General features: G+C 35.9%; 1 protein-coding gene across 2 annotated transcripts in view; it reads right to left on the bottom strand.

Moving 5' to 3' along the window:
• Positions 1-7,739: 7,739 nt before the first annotated feature.
• LOC135760479 (complement C3-like) overlaps positions 7,740-20,650 on the bottom strand; it is a 42,919-nt gene continuing 30,008 nt past the window's right edge. For both annotated transcript variants that reach the window (XM_065274471.2, XM_073814289.1), the window contains exons 28-42: positions 20,156-20,251; positions 19,898-20,054; positions 18,523-18,686; positions 13,745-13,903; positions 13,449-13,508; positions 13,278-13,368; positions 12,089-12,137; positions 11,903-11,993; positions 10,765-10,854; positions 9,771-9,876; positions 9,616-9,705; positions 8,908-8,988; positions 8,690-8,773; positions 8,422-8,557; positions 7,740-7,938 (exon numbers count right to left, since the gene is read on the bottom strand). In XM_065274471.2, coding sequence (XP_065130543.1) covers positions 7,797-7,938; positions 8,422-8,557; positions 8,690-8,773; positions 8,908-8,988; positions 9,616-9,705; positions 9,771-9,876; positions 10,765-10,854; positions 11,903-11,993; positions 12,089-12,137; positions 13,278-13,368; positions 13,449-13,508; positions 13,745-13,903; positions 18,523-18,686; positions 19,898-20,054; positions 20,156-20,251 — 1,596 coding nt within the window. In that variant the 3' untranslated portion in view covers positions 7,740-7,796. The remainder of the gene's footprint in view (positions 7,939-8,421; positions 8,558-8,689; positions 8,774-8,907; positions 8,989-9,615; positions 9,706-9,770; positions 9,877-10,764; positions 10,855-11,902; positions 11,994-12,088; positions 12,138-13,277; positions 13,369-13,448; positions 13,509-13,744; positions 13,904-18,522; positions 18,687-19,897; positions 20,055-20,155; positions 20,252-20,650) is intronic.

Raw genomic sequence — 20,650 nt, 5'->3', positions numbered from 1 at the left:
TTAAATTTGATTTCGAAGACCATCGTAAAAAGAATAACAAGGGGGCGCAGTGTTTCGTTGACAATTTTAGCGTTTTTATTTTATTAGAATGCTACAGGAGCAGCATGTAGGACAGAACAAAATTTAGATGAGAGAAGTTTATATTTAAAACAAAACTGGTTAAGGAGATTAAATGAGACAACGCTATATGATCGAAATATAGCTTTAAACTCAAAACCCTGGTCTGCGGAGGCAATCTCCCGCTATATTTGGTGATATTAGAGCAGGTTGAAGTGAAGACAGTGGAATATGAGAGATAATAGCGTCAGGGCTTGAGCCGCTAGCGGAGGCAGCCTCACACTAGGAAGCACCTAAGCACCTGAAGTTAACATCCAAGGATAGACAATAATACAAATGAGGAAAACGGATAGCGACGCTGGTGGATATAACAGAAATATTTGGCGAAAAATGGAAGCAGGAGCCACTGTTATGCGGGCGAGGGAACTGGTTCAAACCGGCGCTCTAGGACGCGGCCCGGACCTGCCGAGCGCCTGCCACCAGTGGTGAGAGGCATTAGGAAAAACCCGGTCATTGGCGGAGTAGAGTGGAGGCTGCAGGACGCGAAATTTAGGCCCGGTGGCCTTGCTTGCTAGTCGCGAGGCTCAATGGGAAATGGTTAGTAGACTGAAAGGAGACATTTGTCATAGCGTTAAACCTGCGCGAAAGTTGTAGTTCAATGGTGATCGTTTCAAAGCTTTTATCAGTCCCTGTTTAATGATTCGGCTCGATTGGGCCGGATAGGAACCGAGGCGAAAAATGGCGGATGTCTCGCCGGCGGGGGCGAGTGTAGGATTCGGCCTCCTGGCGTGAAGTGGAAAGTGTCGTTTTATATCCCCAAAGTCTCAGGTAGAGAGAAATGAATCCTTGCTGGGGAAGTAGTGGCGGGCCAGAGAAGCCTGTTATCGGACAACGCTCGAAACTAGACGTGACAACACATGGGCGGGGCCAAATGCTGCAAAAAATCTGTCACGGGACAGAGGTGAGGGACTGCCATTTATAGGAAGAGGTGGGTAATCCATGTGCCATGAGTAAAAGTCCTCTCCAGTATTTTGTTCCAATCACCTGGATTTGCTAATTAGCACAGTTTTCAGCAGGAGGTGACCTCCTGGCTAGCTGGTGTTTTAAGCCCTCAACGAAGCCTTCAAGGCAGCGCTGCCTGGAAGGCACTCCCCGTGCCCCGAGCGTTTTAGCCAATCACAGCACTGGTTCTAGATATCGAGCCTTCCACCAGCTTCTGGCAGTTTGAGCTCACCGTTTGTCAGGTGAGTAGCGCAGATATGGTAAGATAGAAATGTGACTGTATTTGAATTAAACTCAAAATGTTTTGAGCGTTTAAGTCAGTGGTTCTCAATCTGACTTGGATGCTTCGTTGAGGGCTTAATACACCGGCAAGCTAGGAGAACCTGCCTAAAAACTGTGGTAATTAACAAATCCAGGTGATTGGATCAAAATTCTGGAGGGACTTTTACTCATGGCACATGGATTATCCACCTCTGCTCATTCATATAAACTTCAGAGAATCATATTAAACAACATACTTAAAAGCGAACTGTCGCGGCTCTCGCTCTCTCTGATTCCTTTTGTTGGGTAGTTTGACTCTTTGACTTTTCCTAGTAGTGTTTGGTCTTTGTAAAAGTGTTTACTAAAACATGTTGTTTTTTGCAAAGAAAATTTATTGTAAACAAAACTCACATGGATCTCACAACTTCACAGAAAGTTCACCAACTGTAATACCACATATGTAAAGTCTGTAAATACATTTTGTAAACCATGAAGTATTGTCTCAATTTCTCAGTTGATTTGAGGTGTCACATCCAACTTATTATTTAGGTTCATACCACTACTGGGAAGCACTTATATAAAATTAATAATCCAGATATTATTGTCACATATTCAGACATCAAGAATCAGCCCATAAATAACAACAGTGGTGACACTCTCTGGACTCATGAGTTTTTATAATACGCTGGTGCAATGCATTGCAACATGTAGAAAACTCACCATCGTTGTGTTTCATGGGCTGATTCTTGATGTCTGCATCTGTGTCAAAAAAAAATTCTAGACTTTACATTTTTGGTTACAACCATGAAGTTTCATTTTTCGTTACAGTAAGCAGCAGTATGCTTTGAAGTATGTTGATTACAGCTCCAAACAAAACAGATAGAAGTTTACTTTTTAACGAAATTTATGATGTTTTATCTGTGTTGGTAGTTAAAGGGGACATATTATGAAAATCTGACTTTTTCCATGTTAAACTGCTAAAATTGTGTCCCCAGTGCTTCTATCAACCTAGAAAATTTGAAAAAGATCAACCCAGTAACTTAGTTTTGGGAAACCATTCTTTCCAAGCATGTGAAAAAAATAGGTCATTGTAATTTGGCTCCTATTGTGATGTCAGAATAAGGTAATACCGCCCCTATTATCTGCACTATCCAACCACAGCACTGCCATTTAGTTCAAAGAGAAAGAGAGAGAAAAGAAGGACTTGACAGCACAATTGAGTTTCAATTACAACAAACCACCATCATTGTGATCAGTGTTTGCACTTCAGCCGCTCATTTGCATTTTAAATGACCCACCCAAAACGGCACACTTTTCTCAGACCTAGATTAAGACTTAGATTACATCTTAAAAAAATCTCATAATATGTCCCCTTTAAAGTTAAATTATACCACCACTTCTGACCATCAATGTAATTAATGTGCACTTTTCAGTGATGTTGTGAGCCACAAGTAAGTTGCATTGGTAATAAACACTTGGTGCAATAATAATGTGTTTTAAAGGGGTCATATTATGAGATTTTTTTAAGATGTAAAACAAATCTTTGGTGTCCCCAGAGTGCGTATGTGAAGTTTGAGCTCAAAATACTCCAGTTTATTTATTATAGCATGTTCAAATTGCTAATTTGTAGGCCTGAGCAAAAGTGCGCCATATATGGGTGTGTTGTTTAAAATGCAAATGACCGGATGAAATGCAAACACTGATCACCATGATGGTGGTTTGTTGTAATTAAACTCAATTGTGCTTTCAAGTACTGTTTTCTTTCTCTTTCTCCCTGCACTATGGCAGTGCTGTGGTTGGATAGTGCAGATAAAGGGGGCGGTATTATTGTAATTCGCCTTGCTACCTACCTCACAAAACAGGCAAAATCTGAACGACCTAATTTTTCAAACGCTTTCAGAAAATGGCTTACCTAAACAAAGTTACTGGGTTGATCTTTATTACATTTTCTAGGTTGATAGAAGCACTGGGGACCCAATTATAGCACTTAAACATGGACTGATGAAAGTCTGATTTTCATGATATGACCCCTTTAACAAACACCATCATCAAGCGCACACACTACAATTTAAAAACAAAGAGTCAAACTACCCAACTAAAGGAAACACTGATCATCATGATGGTGACAAAACATATTCAATAAAACATCAGAATCTTGTAAATTCTCAAAATGAGCGGTAGAAATGACAAAAAAATAAAGTGAATTTGGTTTGTTTAGTCAGTATGGTCCTACTTCAAAACAATGCTTTGTTAAAACAACTTTTTGTAATGGTGATGACATTGTTTTAGAGAATGTACATGTAACAATTATCCAGCGAGAGCAAGCAAGGGAGGGAGAGTGAAGTTCAAGTCACTTTACTTCAATTATTGAACGATAGAGAGAGAGTGATCAATAAAAACACGTATAAAACACGTCATAAAAAGACGTCATTAAAACTTTCATTCAGGCTCCTCATGGGACGTCGAAATTAAGGGCTCTATTTTAACGATCTGAAACGCAAGTGCGAAGCGCAACGCGCAAGTGAGTTTGTGGGCGGATCTTGGGCGCTGTTGCTATTTTCCCGGCGTGAGAAATAACTCTTGCGCCGGGCGCAAATCAATAAGGGGTTGGTCTGAAGTAGGTTCATTATTCATAGGTGTGGTTTGGGCGTAACGTCAAATAAACCAATCAGAACGCTAGCCAACATTCCCTTTAAACGCAAGGGCGCAAGTTCCATGGCGGGTTGCTATTATTATGACGGATTTACCAGGCGCACGCCAGGAGCGGTTCACAGCCGAGGAGACCGACGTCCTTGTACGGGGGAATCCCACGCTTGCCAGCATAAATCGGGCACGCCGTGTAACGGGAGGTGGATCTGCCTCAGTACTTGACGCCAGCAGAGGACATCGCTGCGTCCACCCTCACCGCTGAAAGGGTTTGGGGGCTTTGAAATCGGACCCAAGAAACGCAAGCAAGGTCCAACCCCAAAGTACTCTTACAAATCAAGTTCATATACATTAAGGTTTCTTATGAAAACATTTTAACTATTATTTACATAAAATAAACGTAATACAGCCACACAACAAAGTTATGAAAATATTTTAATCGTTATTTGCATGAGAATAAATAAAAACTATCACCACAATGCTCACCACTATGATTCCCCTTATCTCGTGTATTAATATTTTTAAGTGTAACAATTTATGATTTGCAAAAATAACTGTTGCATCTGTGTAGATTAGATAAGCAAAGTGTATGCGCGTTGTGCACGCTATACATTATGGTCAAGCATGCGCCCTTAAAATAGCATAATGAACCACGCGCAACGCGCCACTGACTTTAGACAAATTTTTTTTGGTTAGTAGCGCAATTGTTTTTTGAAACTGCAAAATAGCATAAGAGATGGTTTGCGCCGCAACACGCCTCCTTTTTGCGCTGAACCGCCCAGGGAGCGCAAGTTCATTCCCTAGTTTGCTGACGTGCATCTGTGGAGGGAAAAACCCCTCTGTGCGCCGGCGCAAAATACGAATGATACATGCGTCACTGACAAAGTCAAATGCGCTGGGTGCAAGATAGAGCCCTAAGTCTTTTTGAGACACCTTGCTATTGCAAGTGCTGGTGGTCCACCTGTCTGGGTTCAAGAGGTGTTCTGCACGCTGTGAATTTTAGAGACCTCTCAGAGTTTATTCAGCTGATTGTTTTTGTAACATGTACAATGTTTGCCATTTTCAATTTAAAAACATGTACAAATTGCTTTGTTTATCATTGAAAATTGATGGTTCAGTATGAAATACATTTATAACATTAAGTAAATAAAACTAATTAATTTTAGTGAAATAATATTCACAAAATTTTAGCTATATCTAAGTAACATTTTTAATTATATCAACTAATTTTTTTAGTAGACTTCAATAAGGATTTTTTATTGATTTGCTTTAATATTTTTGATTCCATCTACTCAATTTAATTTGTAATAGGAAATAAAAAAAAATGTGTTATATTTAAAATATTCTGTTATATTTAAAAGTAGACAAATGTAGACAAATTACAGAAATAAAGTCAGTCTGTTTTGTAAAAAGAAAGATTTAATGTTTTTTCAGTTGATTGGAAATCACAGGGTTTTTTTGTACTTCAGTGATTCTGCTCTTTATCCCCGGCAAGTAAGCTTACAATGGGCCTGTATGGGCATAGCCTAAGGGCCCCGCACAGGTTTGCTCACTGGCGAAACGTTGGCCCCTTAGCGCTGGCCCTGCATGGGCAGCCTTCAATTAGCCCCCAGGAAGCCCTCACATAGAGAAATCCCCAGAGTTAAATGAACACTGCTGGATGTATATATTGTCCCAATCTTACAGAGTGTTAAAAAGTAACAATGAAGCAGAATTAAAAGCGCTGTTATCCTCTCTCTCACTATCTCTGTCTGAAACCTACAATTGCATTTTTACATCTTACTTGTAGAGTCATTTTCTTACTTTAGGTTGAGATTTTGTTTCATTTAAAGTCACCCTTATTGTGATCAGTGTTTGATTTAGTTAAACTTGACTCGTGACTCTTTCATTGTTCAACCGTTTGATTGCTATAACTTTGTGTGTTTAAGACATGTTTGTTATAGCAGAGTGCGATACTTTGGTGGTTGTCAGTTCAGTAAATAAAGTCTAAATATCATCAAATAAAAACGTATGTATTAATTTATTGTTTGCTAACTTATCAGAAGGATCTTTCTCTGACAATGTGATACTACAGTACGAGATCCAGCTCTCTCTTAGCAGTTGGTCTTTCTGAAGAATTTTGAAACACTGACACTCAAAATTAACTGCTCTACAATGTAGACACACAAATATCAAGAATCAGAGTATGAATCACAATGATGGTGACAATAAAATGAAAAGCTTCATGCTGCAATGCATGCTGGGTATCAACAAATTACAAATTTCATCCAGGACTCCCAGAATGCACTGCGGCATGAATAAATAATGACCTTTATTTACCATTTTGTGTCACCATTGTTGAGATTCATACTCTGATTCTTGATGTCTGTGCATCTACATTGTGCAGCGGTTAATGTTTATGTGCAAACTATCAAAATCCTTCAGAATAATAAACTGCTATGAGAGTTCTGGACCTTACACTGTAGTATTTCATTATTAACAGAAAATGATGCTTCTGATAAGGGGGGAAAACTATATTAATATATCTGTTTATTAAATGATTATGTTTGATGTTGTTTATGTATCAACCATCAATATTCAATTACTATTGCATTTTCTTTGCTATAACATGTGTTTTAAACATACTTAGATATAGCAGCCAGAAAACACTAACAAGCCAACGGTCAAGAGTCAAAGTCCAATTAAAACAACCACTGATCACAATAATGGTGACTTTAAATGAAACAGCCAACATCTTAACATAAGTTAAGAAAATGACTCTAAAGTAAGATGTGAAATGCAATTTTAGGTTTCAGACAGAGATGTTGAGAAAGAGGATAACAGAGCTTTTAATTCTGCTTCAGTGTTACTTTTTAACACTCTGTAAGATGGGACAATATATACATCCAGCAGTGTTCATTTAACTCTGGGGATTTTGCTGTATGAGGGCTTCCTGGGGGCTAAGTGAGGGCTGCCCGCGCAGGGCCAGCGCTAAAGGGCCAATGTTTTGCCAATGAGCAAACCTGTGCGGGGCCCTTAGAATAGCCCTAAGTGGGCCCATAAAGGGCCATCGTAGGCTTACTTGCAGGGTCATCAGGTGTCTACAATAATAATAAATCAAATTATCACTTAATTATTTGATTTACTTTAACACTGCTTCAGAGTTGCTTTTAACACCCAGCCGGTGGTTCCCATATAAACACTGACCACGGTTAAATTAACACCATGAATTTTTCTATGTGGCTGACGGAATGGGGCATAAAAAAGTTTAACTTTATGCAAATGATGAGCGATAATCGGGAGCGAATACCAATGAGAGCGAAGCAGTGGAGTTCATGTCATCCTTCTCTCATCAGTTACTGGAGTGGATGATACTGCTTTGTTTATGACAACCAGATCTAGAAATGCCTAATTGAAAGAGATGGGTGATACACAAGTCTGGCTTTAACTTTCTCGCATCACTGGACACTGCAACGTCACATTTGTTTAATTCATAACTGCAATATTTAGCTTGTTGTTTACTTAAAATAAAATTAGCTTTGTTGCTTTATTTCTCTGGCTTACATAATTTTATGCAATTTATTTTCAAGCTTGTTGCAAATTTGTTTCCTTCATTTACACATCTATCTTCTGAGCATTATCTGAGTAAAAATATTTTTGTAATTCAAAAATCTGAAATGTTTTTGCAAAGCAATGAAGTGTGCATCAAACTACAATTAAGTAGAGCCACACATTAACATTTTTTATTAAATTAAACTTTATTATGAAATTAAAGAAAGTATTTTGACAAACAATATTTTTTAACATTTATCCCGTAAGAATGCTATTACAAGATGAAAAAAAATACATAATTATGTACTGCATCCTTCTTTAAAGAGCTTATTTGCGAGTACAGAGATGCCCAGGTATCTGTCTCTATACTCCTCTGTTTGACTCTCTGTTCTTGTGGGCCAGTACTCGATCCAGGTCTGCTCACCCAAGATGTACTGAATTCTAAAAACAACAAAAGTAACACAAAGACAAACACAAAGTGACATTGTGAGCATGTGCAAAGCACAATAATTATTTCCAGAACTGCAAGAAATACCGAAAGACCCAAACAACGCAAATGTGCATATAATAATAGTTTGCAATTACATAACGTTTTTAAGTATTAATATTATTTAGTAAAGTCAAAGTTTTAGGTCAATGCAGATGTAAGAGAGATTGGTGAGACAAAGAAAGAATTTATATATAATTTTGGCTTTTTAAATATATTTCATTATTATTCTAACAAATTTTCTAACCTTAAAGCATTATTGTATCACATATTGTACATCGCATCATTTAGCAAGTTATCGGATACCACATTTTTATCATCATTGTGCTGCGCTAATTATTTACTATTTCCAAAAACAACCATTTCATATTACCTGCATAAACCTCAAGCAAATCTTGATATTTACAAACAAACACAGACATTCAGCGGACACCTACCTTGCCTCGAGCTTTGGCAGATCAGTGGATTTGCCCATGAGGAGATACGACTTGCCTTCTTGGAATCCCAAAGATTTCCTGCAATTGGGATGAGCCAGAAAGTCTCTCTCCTTTCCTTCAACGCCTTCATCAGTGCCTGCAAGACGTTAAAGTACTTAGCAAACAAATGTAACGTGCAACTTTAATGGAAAAATTGAACAATGCGTTTCATCTAGCATTGCTCAGTAAAGAGACACATTTCTTTTGACAGCAGAATAATAAACTGTACCTTCTTTTAACACCTGCTCCACTCTCATTTTATAGACGTCTGAGTGTTTCGCGAGGTTCATAGCCACCACTGTGACTTTATAAACTTTAAAACATATATCATAACATCATTATCTATACACCAAAGCTGTAGAAATGTAAATGGTTCTGGTAAAACATTTTTACTGCATTCGGACAACAGCTGAAAAACAGTGAACACACAGAATTGAATGTGTTTACCATAATCCATGCCAGCCTCACAAGCCTTATCCAAACGCTCCTCTTCTTTAACATTGTTTTTATTCTGATAACTGCAGTTTTCTGTGTAAAGAGATGTTGAATTGTCATACACAAACATGTTCAGTTCATTGTAATTAATATTTACTAACAGAGGACGTTCCAAATATCCTAAAAGTGTAGATACTGAATATACAAAGTAATTTTCCCATTTCATTTACAAAAATGTTTTTGTTTTGAAGATTCCTGCAGAATGGATTTCCAATGCTATGTTTTAAATATATTGACATACTTGATCTTTTACTTCATGCCTACACACCATTTATTAAAACTAAGCGATATAACCAGTATGGTTCAGCCAGTCACAGTGAAGTACTGAGATGGTATAGACCAGGAGTGGGGAACCCTGGGTCCTAGAGGGCCACTGTCCTGCAGAGTTTACGTCCAACCCTAATCAAACACACCTGAATTTCATTTCCAAGTGATCCTGAAGACTTTTCAGGTGTGTTTAATTAGGGTTGGAACTAAACTCTGCAGGACAGTGGCCCTCCAGGACCAGGGTTCCCCACCCCTGGTATAGACAGTCATGGGGCTGGAAATGGGGGGAACGTGGTGGCACTGTATGACTAATGTATCGGTACACCATACATTGTGTTGTTTCTGGCTTTAGGATAGCACATATATGTCTGCATAAAGTTAAAAGTCCATTACCTTCTGCACACTGGCACAAATCTCCATGACATAATCTGCTTAGAGCGCCATCTTCCTTTTCAGGATGGTAATACTTTGTACAGCGTGAGTCTAAAAAACACACGGGTTTAGTTAAAGAGAAGACTGTGTGTGTTGTTTGTGTGTCAAAATCTTACCTGGTGAATAATATTCATATATAGTGACTCCAGCAGGTTGGAGCAAACCCACTTTATTTATCTTATGCATTCTGAAGACAATTCTTTCTCTTTCTGTTCGAGAGACCTATTGAGGCAGACAATAAAAGCATTAAAAATTACTTATAATATCATTGTATGTGACAACTTAATATGGTTATTTTGACATAACACACTGTGTGTGATTTAGAAACATTTGAAACGTAGTTACATGCAATTATGCACATAACATGATTGACACTTTTAAACATGTCACAGTCAATCGCAATCGTGAATTCAACTTGGTATCTTGGTATGAACTAGTGACGCACTGCAACAATCATGATTTTCATGGTCGTTTGCCGTTTTTTTTTTACAAGCAACAAACAAAAATATTACGCGCTCTGAAGAGCAGATTGTCCATTTAGGGTTACTGTAGATACATGACGGTGACTTCCAAGTAAGGACGTTGCGGACCCGCGGTGTATGTTGTAACGTAATGAAAACAATATAGTTCATTATGTAAGGTCTTTATACACCAATGATAATAGATATAGTTAAGTCATAGCATATTTCTTTAATCATTTCATTATTTCTTTAAACACAAAACGTTTGTGTGCCCTTTTAACCCTTAAATGCATAAAATAGGTCTGTAGTGACCCAGGACATCATTCACTACCCTCAGACCTCCAGCTTTTTAGTATTCCTCAATCTGTCTAATCAACAATTTAAGTTAAAAAACTGTTTTTATTATTAATTTAAGGTAAACTAAAGACCCGAGAAAAAAATGATTTGGGAAAGCGTTATGCATTTAAGGGTTGAACTGTGCTTTTTCAAGCATTAGACTTTTTGTCGACATAGTTTCCAGGTGCCAATTGCGTGTTAGGATTAAAACCATTCGACTTTAATTAATGACCAAGGAATTGATCCATCTCTGTATAAAACATAAAAAACAAAATACAGTTTGCTTTTGACTGTTAACACAAACAATTATAACCTTATCTAAGTAGAGGATGAGTGACCCTCGCTCTGAGAGCTCTTTGTTCATCTCAAATTTCTGAATAAATCGATCTTTCCCTGAGGCCAACTGTGGGAAAGAAAATGGAAAAACGTCAGTATGTGACACAATTAAACACTCTTTCATTTCTATCTCCTGTTTAAAATCTGTATACAACCATTCCATATGCATACATCTAATTAGGTTTTGATTCTAGAAAAAGTAGTTTAATCTCTGCTTTAGGGTGTTTTCAGACCTGACCGTTTGTTTCAGAACCTGGTGCGTTTTCTCCCTTAGTACGGTTCGTTAAGGCATAAACGAAGGGTGAACACTGCAATTAGGCTCAGATCCGCACCAAAATGAAGTCTGGAGCGGTTCAAGATAAGTTTGAAAGCAATCTGACCTAACAGACGGACTCTTATTGCTTTAATAACCATGAACATACATAACAGCTCTTTGGTAATGAATTCTGGTGCGCACATCAGCACCATTCAAACTGAAAATGCACCTGTTCCTTATAAAATGTCGTCTAAATGCTCTTCTCCGCAATACACCGATAGCAAGCAACCTAAAGCAAACACGGATCACCATAATGGTAGTTTGTTGAAATTTCAATATTTTTGTAATATTAATGGAGGATGCAAACGTCATATTAATTCCATGTGATTAACACTGACAAATATTTTTAACATTCTTTCAATGGTTGCTTGCTATCTGGGTAGGTACATGGTAAAAATGTTGTCCCACTTTACAACAATTTTGATTCCTGCTCAAAATAATGAAGTAATATAATCGCAGTTACCAAAAAGCCACACAATAATCCTGCAAAGCTGCTATCTCTCCGTCCTGACAGTTTTCATGTATGGCTCAGTGGTAGCTCATTGCGTTTCAGTTCATGGGTTCGAACCCAGGGAACACAAATGCTGATAAAAAAAAAATTATAGCTTGTAATGCACATTAAGTTGCTTTGGATAAAATCGTCTGCCAAATGCATGAATGTAAATGTTTTAACAAAGTCTTGTCCAACTGGAAATATTGCCTTGTGAATGCAAACCGAACCAAGGTGAAGATGCATCATTGAAACAAAGTAATTGATCTACAGGTCTGAGAACACCCTTAGTTGTTCATGACAGTGTACCTCTGTGAGATCTCTTTCATCCACTTTAAACCCTGTCAGTAAGCCCACATCCAGTATACTCATGGTGGCATCTCTTGTTTCACTTTGGTAGCTGTAAAGATGTTTGTCTTATCAGCAGATGTATTATATACAGATCGATACAGAACATTAAATAAATCAATGTTATTCTCTATTCTGTTAACTTACAAGAATTCCATGGTAAGCTTGTAACTTTCTTCAGCCCCTGGATAGTTCACTAAATACAAAATATATTTTGTTTAATACTGAGATGCATACACTCTAAAAAAAATCCGTAAAAAACGGACAAAGTATTGTGTAAATATGAAGGAATTTTCCGTATTTATGTTTTACAGGCGTTTATCCGTTTTTTTTAAAAAACATGTTGCATTATGGGTGCAACAACTCCTGCTGCAATCTTTCACTTTTGCCTCTCTATCACCATCTCTGTTTGAAACCTAAAATTACAACTTGCTTGCAGAGTTCATTTCTAACATGGATGATGTTTAACTTCTAAACAAATTCTGTCAGAACAAGATACAAGTGTTCAACTATTCCAGCATCCACACATGTGGTTTAGTAGACAAATCTTCTTTCTGACGTGACGTGTAAGTCAAATGTATATTTACCACAACATTTATCACATTAAATCTACAGTTTGTGTTTGTTTTAGATTCCTTTGAAGTCACCACTATGGTGATTAGTGTTCCCTTTAGTTAGGCTTTTGTCCCTTGACCTTCCAGAACTGACTCTGCTCTTTTAACATTGCAACAATGTTTTTGCTTGTAGCAATTACAACTTGTATGTTTGCTTGAGTAAGAGGAAGTGTCTATGATGTCATCCAAGCTTGGTTGTTTTTATGTTATGCTGACTAGCATTTAAATATGAAATGATAAAATAAGAATAAATAACTGAAATGTATAAGAGTGACACTCTATGCTGAAACACACTGTATTGAATAAGATTGCTGTAACGTATCAGTTGCATATTTTGCTTCAGAGAGACATCAACATTTTGGATACAGATCTCAACAATGGTGAGAGTAAATGGTAAGAAAGAGTTTTCTACAGTCCTGGTACCCAGCATGCACTGTGGCATGAAGATTTGTTGTTGATTGTCACCATTGTTGCGTTTCATAGCCGGATTGAAGTGTCCCTAAAGGTTACGGACAATGTTCTGTAAATCTACGGACAGTGTTCTGTAAATCTACAGCATGTTCAGTTTTTGAATAAACAGAAATGTCTGTGATATAACGGAAAACGTACCGGTAATTTTCTGCCAGGACATTATCCGTTTTTTTACGGATAGTTTTTTTAGAGTGTAGTATAAAGTAAAACATCAGGGTTTCAGTTTAACATTGTCAGTTAAAAAATCCTACCCAAACTTTCTTGTTCAATTTTAACACTTAGATCAAAGTGTTTGCAGTCAGAAATCTTCTCAGCAGGTTTGGCGTAGTACAGGGTAAGCACCTAAAAACCGACAGGAACACTCAGTTAACAAACTTGTGTAAATGTTAGTCTGTATAAGCTCTCATGCACAGTAAACTCACAGATAGAGTCGCCGTTCCAGTTCCCTTAGCAGTTATATTGAAGTTCTTATTTATGTCAATCTGTTGAGTGAACACATGTTTGGTTTGCCATTGTTTTTATTAGAATAATCAAATCAATAACTATGTGCAGTAAAAAGTGGTTTATTTAAGATACCTAGATATCAAAACAACCAGGTGAACAGCAAAACTCTCATATCTCTCATACAATAAAGCACAAATAGGCATGAACAAAATGATTGTGTGTTGAATTATCAGATTTATTCTTCTCTTCGGAAACAATGAGAACAACTTCTCACCTTGTCTGAACGTGTGACGTGTGCGTTATCTTTACTGATAGACCATCTGACTGGTTTGCGTCTTCCTGCCACACTCAGCTCCACGTCCAAATTGAAGTTTTGCTCGTTCTTCACTTGTGTGCGATATTCAGCTACTGCCTGGAATACCATGATGGTTGCCTAGAACAGAACGGTGAAGGAAATGTTATTCTTATTTTTCATGATTTTAATTTGAAAATAGCAAAGTTTCAATACTAACATCTCCTGCAGGATATAGTATTTGGTAACACTTTATAATAACTGCACACTATGAAGCATTAGTAAAGCATTAGTTAAGCATTCCTAAATAGTCAATTCTTCATTTTTTAAACATTAATAGACATTAGTAAGTAGTTTATCAATGCTTTATTCTTGATTTATAAGCATATATATATAATGTGTTTAATAATTGTCTTTTCATACTTTATTAATGATTAATTCATCATTTCTAAAATAAGTATTACATTATTTACACGATCAGTTATTAAGATGTTGTCAGTGGTTCATAAGATCATTTAGGAAGTGTAAATAAATGATTAATAAACTATTTAAACATTCATTTATACATCTTATTGTTTAGACGTACAGTAATAAGTTAGTCCGTGTGTTAATAAATGCTTCATTAACACATATTCCTACTGTAATTCATGATTAATTCAGGTAGTTATAAAACATTTAGAAGTGGTCAGTTAACTATTTTTGTGAGCTCATCTAAAGTGAGGACTATTTATGCTTTGTAAAGCTTTTATAAAGTCTTCGTTATCTTTTAAAAAGGAAACAAACACAACACGGAGTAATACAGAACATAAAACATATTTATTTCAAGATGCAAAAATTTAACTGTACAACTGTACACTTCACATCAAAGAAAAAATAAACCTCTGCTATATCTTAAAAGAAAAAAACAACAAAATAAACAACAACAAAGAAATTGAATATATAAATATATATTTTTAAAAAGTTGTATAATGGACTGAAACATGTCCACAATCTGCACTGCTGTTCTGGAATGTTTGAAACATTCTGTAATGTCAAGGTCCTCTCTGGAGTATATGACGAACGCGCGAGGGCTGAATTTGGATCTGTTTCTCGCAATCGTATGATTTTTAAAGATGTGGATTACAGCAAATGAAAATAAGTAACATCTTTTGTTAATTTATGTTGTATTTTAGTGTAATTGTTGCTTAGTAGTAATAATAACGTATTGCATAGAAGACACGTATTGCATAGAGAAAACTCGTTTTTGTGTGTCATGGCAAACTAAATATAAAAATAAATAAATAAATACAGAAATTTTATTTATTTAAAAGTTTTAAATGTTCAATATTGTGACATTATCATAATCATTTCATTAGGTAAATGGATAAACTGTCTTAAATAAATAAGTCAGAAAATATGACTGAAAACATGTCATTAATATGAGTAAGAAACGTCAATGCCCGTGATTTTAATATTTATGAATAGGAATAACTTACATACAAATTTGTACGTTTGTAAAGCTGTAAATACGTAAATATATTATGTATGAGTCGTGTCAAAATGTCAATATTATATGTTTCAGTGTGTTTTAAACGTAAGTAAATGTACATAACTTATGGTACGACCACACTGAAACGTAAAAATACACATGTATTCTCATGAGATCACGTTGGAAGTGTACAGTTGTACAGTTAAAATTTTTGCATCTTGAAATAAATATGTTTTATGTTCTGTTTTACTCTGTGTTGTGTTTGTTTCCTTTTTAAAAGATAATGGAGACTTTAAATCTCCTTATAAAACGGTTAGTTCCAATGCTTGATTCTGATTGGTCAATAGGTGTGCTTTATTCACGATAAAACACTGCTATGACCGCTTCACCCAACGTTTCTTATTAATATCACTGCGCCCTTAGCAACACCCTTAGCAAAACATAAACATATAATGAGTCTGAGAACAGTTTGTTGTTTTTATTTGAGCTTTCATGTTGTTGTTCGCAGTCAGGGACGATTTTTTCTACACAGGAAAATCCCCAGTGTTAAATTAACTCTACCAGTGTTAAATCAACACTATTTGGTGTTTATATAATCCACACCAAGATCGGTGTTAAAAAAGACTGGTGTTAAAAATATAACTCTGAATCAGTGTTAAAGTTAATGAGATAATGAAGTGATGATTAAGACATTAATGGTGAACACCTGCTGGTCATTCAAATCAATTACATTTTGGACATTTTCCTGTCTCTAAATTTTTATTTTGATGACTCGTTTTCTGGAGAAAATACTAAAATAATAAAGATAGACAAATTATTAAATGCAATAGATGAATACGGTTGGGTGTATGCCTCCAAAAGCTGCAATCTTTCACGTTTGCCTCTCTATCAGCATCTCTGTTTGAAAAATAAAATGATAACTTGCAGAATTATTTTCTAAATGGATAAGTTTAACTTCTAAACAGCTGTCAGAACAAAATACAAAAAAAAGTGCTCAACTATTCCAGCATCCACACGCGTGATTTAGTAGACAAATCTTCTTTCTGACGTGATGTCTCACAAGTCAAATAGACATTTGCCACAAAATATATCATATTAAATCATAAGTTTGTGTTTGTTATGAGGTCATTTGAAGTCACCATTACTGTGATTAGTGTTTCCTTTTGTTAGGCATTTGTCCCTTGACCTTCACTGATCTAAATCTCCTCTTTTAGCAGTAGCAACAATGTTTTAGTAAAACCACTTGTTCATTGCTTCATGTAGAGGGAAGCCCTTCCAGACCTTCTCAGATTGTTTATTTTTATTATTTTCTACTCTACAAATTATTGAAACATTTGGTCACAAATTTATTATGAAGAAACAGACATATAAAAAGCTCTATGCAAATGACAGTGTATTGAATGAGACTGCCGTAACGCTTTAGTGTGTTTTTTGTTGTTGTTGTTTTTTGCTTAAGAGAGACTTCATGATTTCTGATACAAATCTCAACGATGGTGACAGTTAATGGTAAGAAAGTTGCTAAATTTTTGTCATGTTGCAATGCATGATGGGATTTATGAATGAGTTTTCTACAATCCTGGTTCCCAGCATGCATTGCGGCATGAAGCTTTGTTGTTAATTGTCACCATGATTGTGTTTTATAGGCTGATTGTTGATGTCTCAGTGTGTCTGTCTTGCACCACAGATTAGATTTGGGTAAACAATATTTAACTCTTCAGGGTATGTGGACTTTTACAGCACTGTTGGATTTCATGGGAGCTTCACAGGTTTGGCAGAACATAAATTAGACACTTACATTCAGTGATAATTTTTTTTTACGATATCATTGACTCCCAAGTTTTATACTAATTAACATAGTGTTAGTTATAGACTTCACTTCTCTCATCTTCCTCTGCTTTAACAGATGTGTTTTATAAACACACTGCCACAATTAGCAGAAGAAATCTAACACTAAATTTCAAGACCCAAGTACCCAACTAAAGGAAACACTAATCGGAGCAATGGTGACTTACTTTATTAACCAGATTAACAGCAGTTCTTTAGAAGTTAAACCTATCATCCATGTAACTCTGCAAGCAAGTTGTAATTTTAGTTTTCAAACAGAGATGATGTTAGTGTTCATTTAACTATGGTGATTTCATCTATTGCATTTAATAATTTGGCTTTCTTCCTCATTTTAGTATTACTTTCTCCAGAAAAAGAGTCAACAAAATAAAATTTTTAAGACAGGAACAATTCCAAAATTGAGTTGATTTGACACAAAATGACCAGCAGGTGTTCACTATTAATGACTCAATCACTTCATTATCTTATTAACTTTAACACTGATTTAGTGTTTTTTTAACACCAATCTTGGTGTGGATTATATAAACACCGAGCAGTGTTAATTTAACACTGGGGATTTTACTGTGTAGCGGAAGGAATGCTTTTATTGATTTAACTTCATGAAAGTTGCACTAATATTTTTTTTACTTTAATATTGTGTGGTAACCGTTTTATAAAAGCAATAAGGTACTCGAGGCAAGTGCTGTATCGTGAATAAGTAACGGTTGAAGGGGTTGCAGGCAATCCGCTTCGCGTCGTGCCTAACAACGCCCTTCAGCCGTTACTTATTCACGATACATCAAAGCCTCTCGTACCTTATTGCTTACTTATAAAAGCTTTACAAAGCATAAATAGTCCTCACCTAAGATGAGCTCACAAAAATAATTAACTGACCACTTCTAAATGTTTTATAACTACATGAATTACAGTAGGTATATGTGTTAATGAAGCATTTATTAACACACTGATTAACTTATTACTATACGTCTAAATAATAATATGTATAAATGAATGTTTAAATCGTTTATTAATCATTTATTTACACTTCCTAAATGATCTTATGAACCACTGACAACATCTTAATAACTGATCTGTAAATAATGTAATACTTATTTTAGAAATGATGAATTGATCATTAATAAAGTATGAAAAGACAATTATTAAACACATTATATATATATATATATATATATATATATATATATAAACTACTTACTGATGTCTATTAATGTTTAATAAATGAAGAATTGACTATTTAGTAATGCTTAACTAATGCTTTACTAATGCTTCATAGTGTGCAGTTATTATAAAGTGTTAACTAGTAGGGGTAGTACAGTTGTTTTAATCCAATAGAGTGGAATGCATTCATTACAAAATCTTTCCAATAGTGACTGTAGTGTTAGAATTTACACAAGTATTATGTTTGCAGAAATGCATATTATTGTTAAATAAAAAGTTGTTAGTTTACCTGTGTGGTGCCAGAAGCACCATAGTGAGTTTGTTGTCTGGCCAGCCAGTGCACAGCTTCTCCCGCTTTGTCGTATTGTTCTGCTTTTACGAGAGCGAGCACAGCATACGCCGTGGCCTCTAGAGAATGATGATGTTGTTCTGGTACAATCCAAGCTGTTCCAGCTGTTTTAAAGACAAAATGGAAACATGTACAGGATAATGTTCAATACACTTCTCTATTAATGCTGATATTGCATCTCATTTCCATTGTTGGGCTAGTTTCTCAATTTTTTTTATATATTACTCATGATTTGTTTCAGATGTCAAGATCCAGACTAAAATGCATGTTTGAGCTGTCTTAACTAAAAACAGCTTAGATTGACATGTCTTAAATTATATCTATATATATATATATATATATATATATATTCGTGGCTTAATCTAAACCCTGTCTGGAAAATCACCCCTATATGTTTATTACTACAGTATACTATAGTAATTAGAGCCGACCGATTTTTCGATTTGCCGATAAATTTTATCGGCAGATATGAGCCTGTCGCAGATATATCGGCATATATGCTTCCGTTTTGCCACCAATAAGGAATTTTTCCTGATTGCATAACGCAGGGTAGGGATTTTTTTAAATACAAAATTTTGAGCAAAAAGAGTCAATTGCGTTTTTGTGAAAGACTTCTGATAGAAATCGGATTCAGAGTGATGATCAAAACATACACAGAGTTTGAACTGTTTGACGTGAGGGGTTGCTTCCACACTGGAAAAAAATAAAGGCTGGAATTACTTAAAAATATTGTGCATCATTTTTGCATCCACTTCTTTTTAAGTTTACTTCACATTTTAAGCAATTTCATAAATTGCTTAAAATTCCATGTGAAACTTACTTAAAAAAATGGATGCGAAAATGATGCACTATATTTTTAAATAAATCCAGCCTTTATTTTTTTCAGTGCAGGTTGCATAAGTTGGGTAAGAGTGACATCTGGTGGATAATAGTGGAAATATGGATTTGACGGACTCATTAAGAGCATCCGCAGCATAAAAAACTGTTACAGGCACTGTCAGAACGTGTTTGTCATTAAATGTAAGTAAATTAAAACAGTGGACAGTATTTGTAAGTTCATCATTAGTGCTCTGCATTGGGCTATGTGTGAATAATCCGAAAATAAAAACTGCATGTAAACAGAAGTAAATAGCTCAAGTCATGTAAACATCTTACTGCGACTTAAGTTGTTACTCTGATTGTTGGAAATAATCGCATTTTTGGTGTACATGTAAGCACAGTCAGTGACTTCTGGGTTATGTGGCAATAAAGACCTATTTAATATTCCTTACATATACACGTATACCTTGATGTTCTGCAGGAGTTGCTTACTGACCTTCCTGTCTAGTAGAATGCTTCATCAAGATATCATGGTTGAGTTTCTCTGCATTGGCCATGGCATAGGATGTCATAGCAACAGCGTAAGGATTGGTCAGTTTTTCAAGTTTACCTTCCAAAAAGCCAACCGCCTTTCTCATACTGTCATGAAGACTCTATAGAGACGTGTGTAAGACATCAAAATCAGGAAATGAGAAACATAAACAGTTGAAAAACAAAAGACAACTCTGAAAAGTAGTGAGAGTGCTGCACGTACACCGACTGATTTGGCACAGATTTCGTTGCCCTCCTGAATGGCGATCAGAACAAACGCAGTCAGAGAAGATTCAGCATCTTTGCCCCGTACACCACCCTGATTCAAACCACAAAACATCAGAATATTACCAGGGTGCTATAAAACTTGGAAGCACTCGTGGGAAAACTATCGTTCTTAAAGGGATATTTCACCGATTTAGCATTCAGCTTTGTATCTGTAGAAACCCGGCAGTATTACTGAATGACCATGTTTCCCTCCATCATTTCCCCCTGAGAGGAGAGATATCTGCATTTTGGTTCTGCAAAAAAGTCCTCCAATGATGCAAAAATCGTCATATTACATCATCGGAGGACTTTTTTGCAGAACCAAAATGCAGAAATCTCTCCTCTCAGGGGGAAATGAGGGAGGGAAACATGGTCATTCAGTAATACTGCCGGGTTTCTACAGATACAAAGCTGAATGCTAAATCGGTGAAGTATCCCTTTAACATTTTTG

Source organism: Paramisgurnus dabryanus, chromosome 4, assembly GCF_030506205.2.
Source record: "Paramisgurnus dabryanus chromosome 4, PD_genome_1.1, whole genome shotgun sequence".
NCBI classification, from domain to species: Eukaryota; Metazoa; Chordata; class Actinopteri; order Cypriniformes; family Cobitidae; genus Paramisgurnus; species Paramisgurnus dabryanus.
This window is presented reverse-complemented; position numbering and strand designations above follow the sequence as displayed.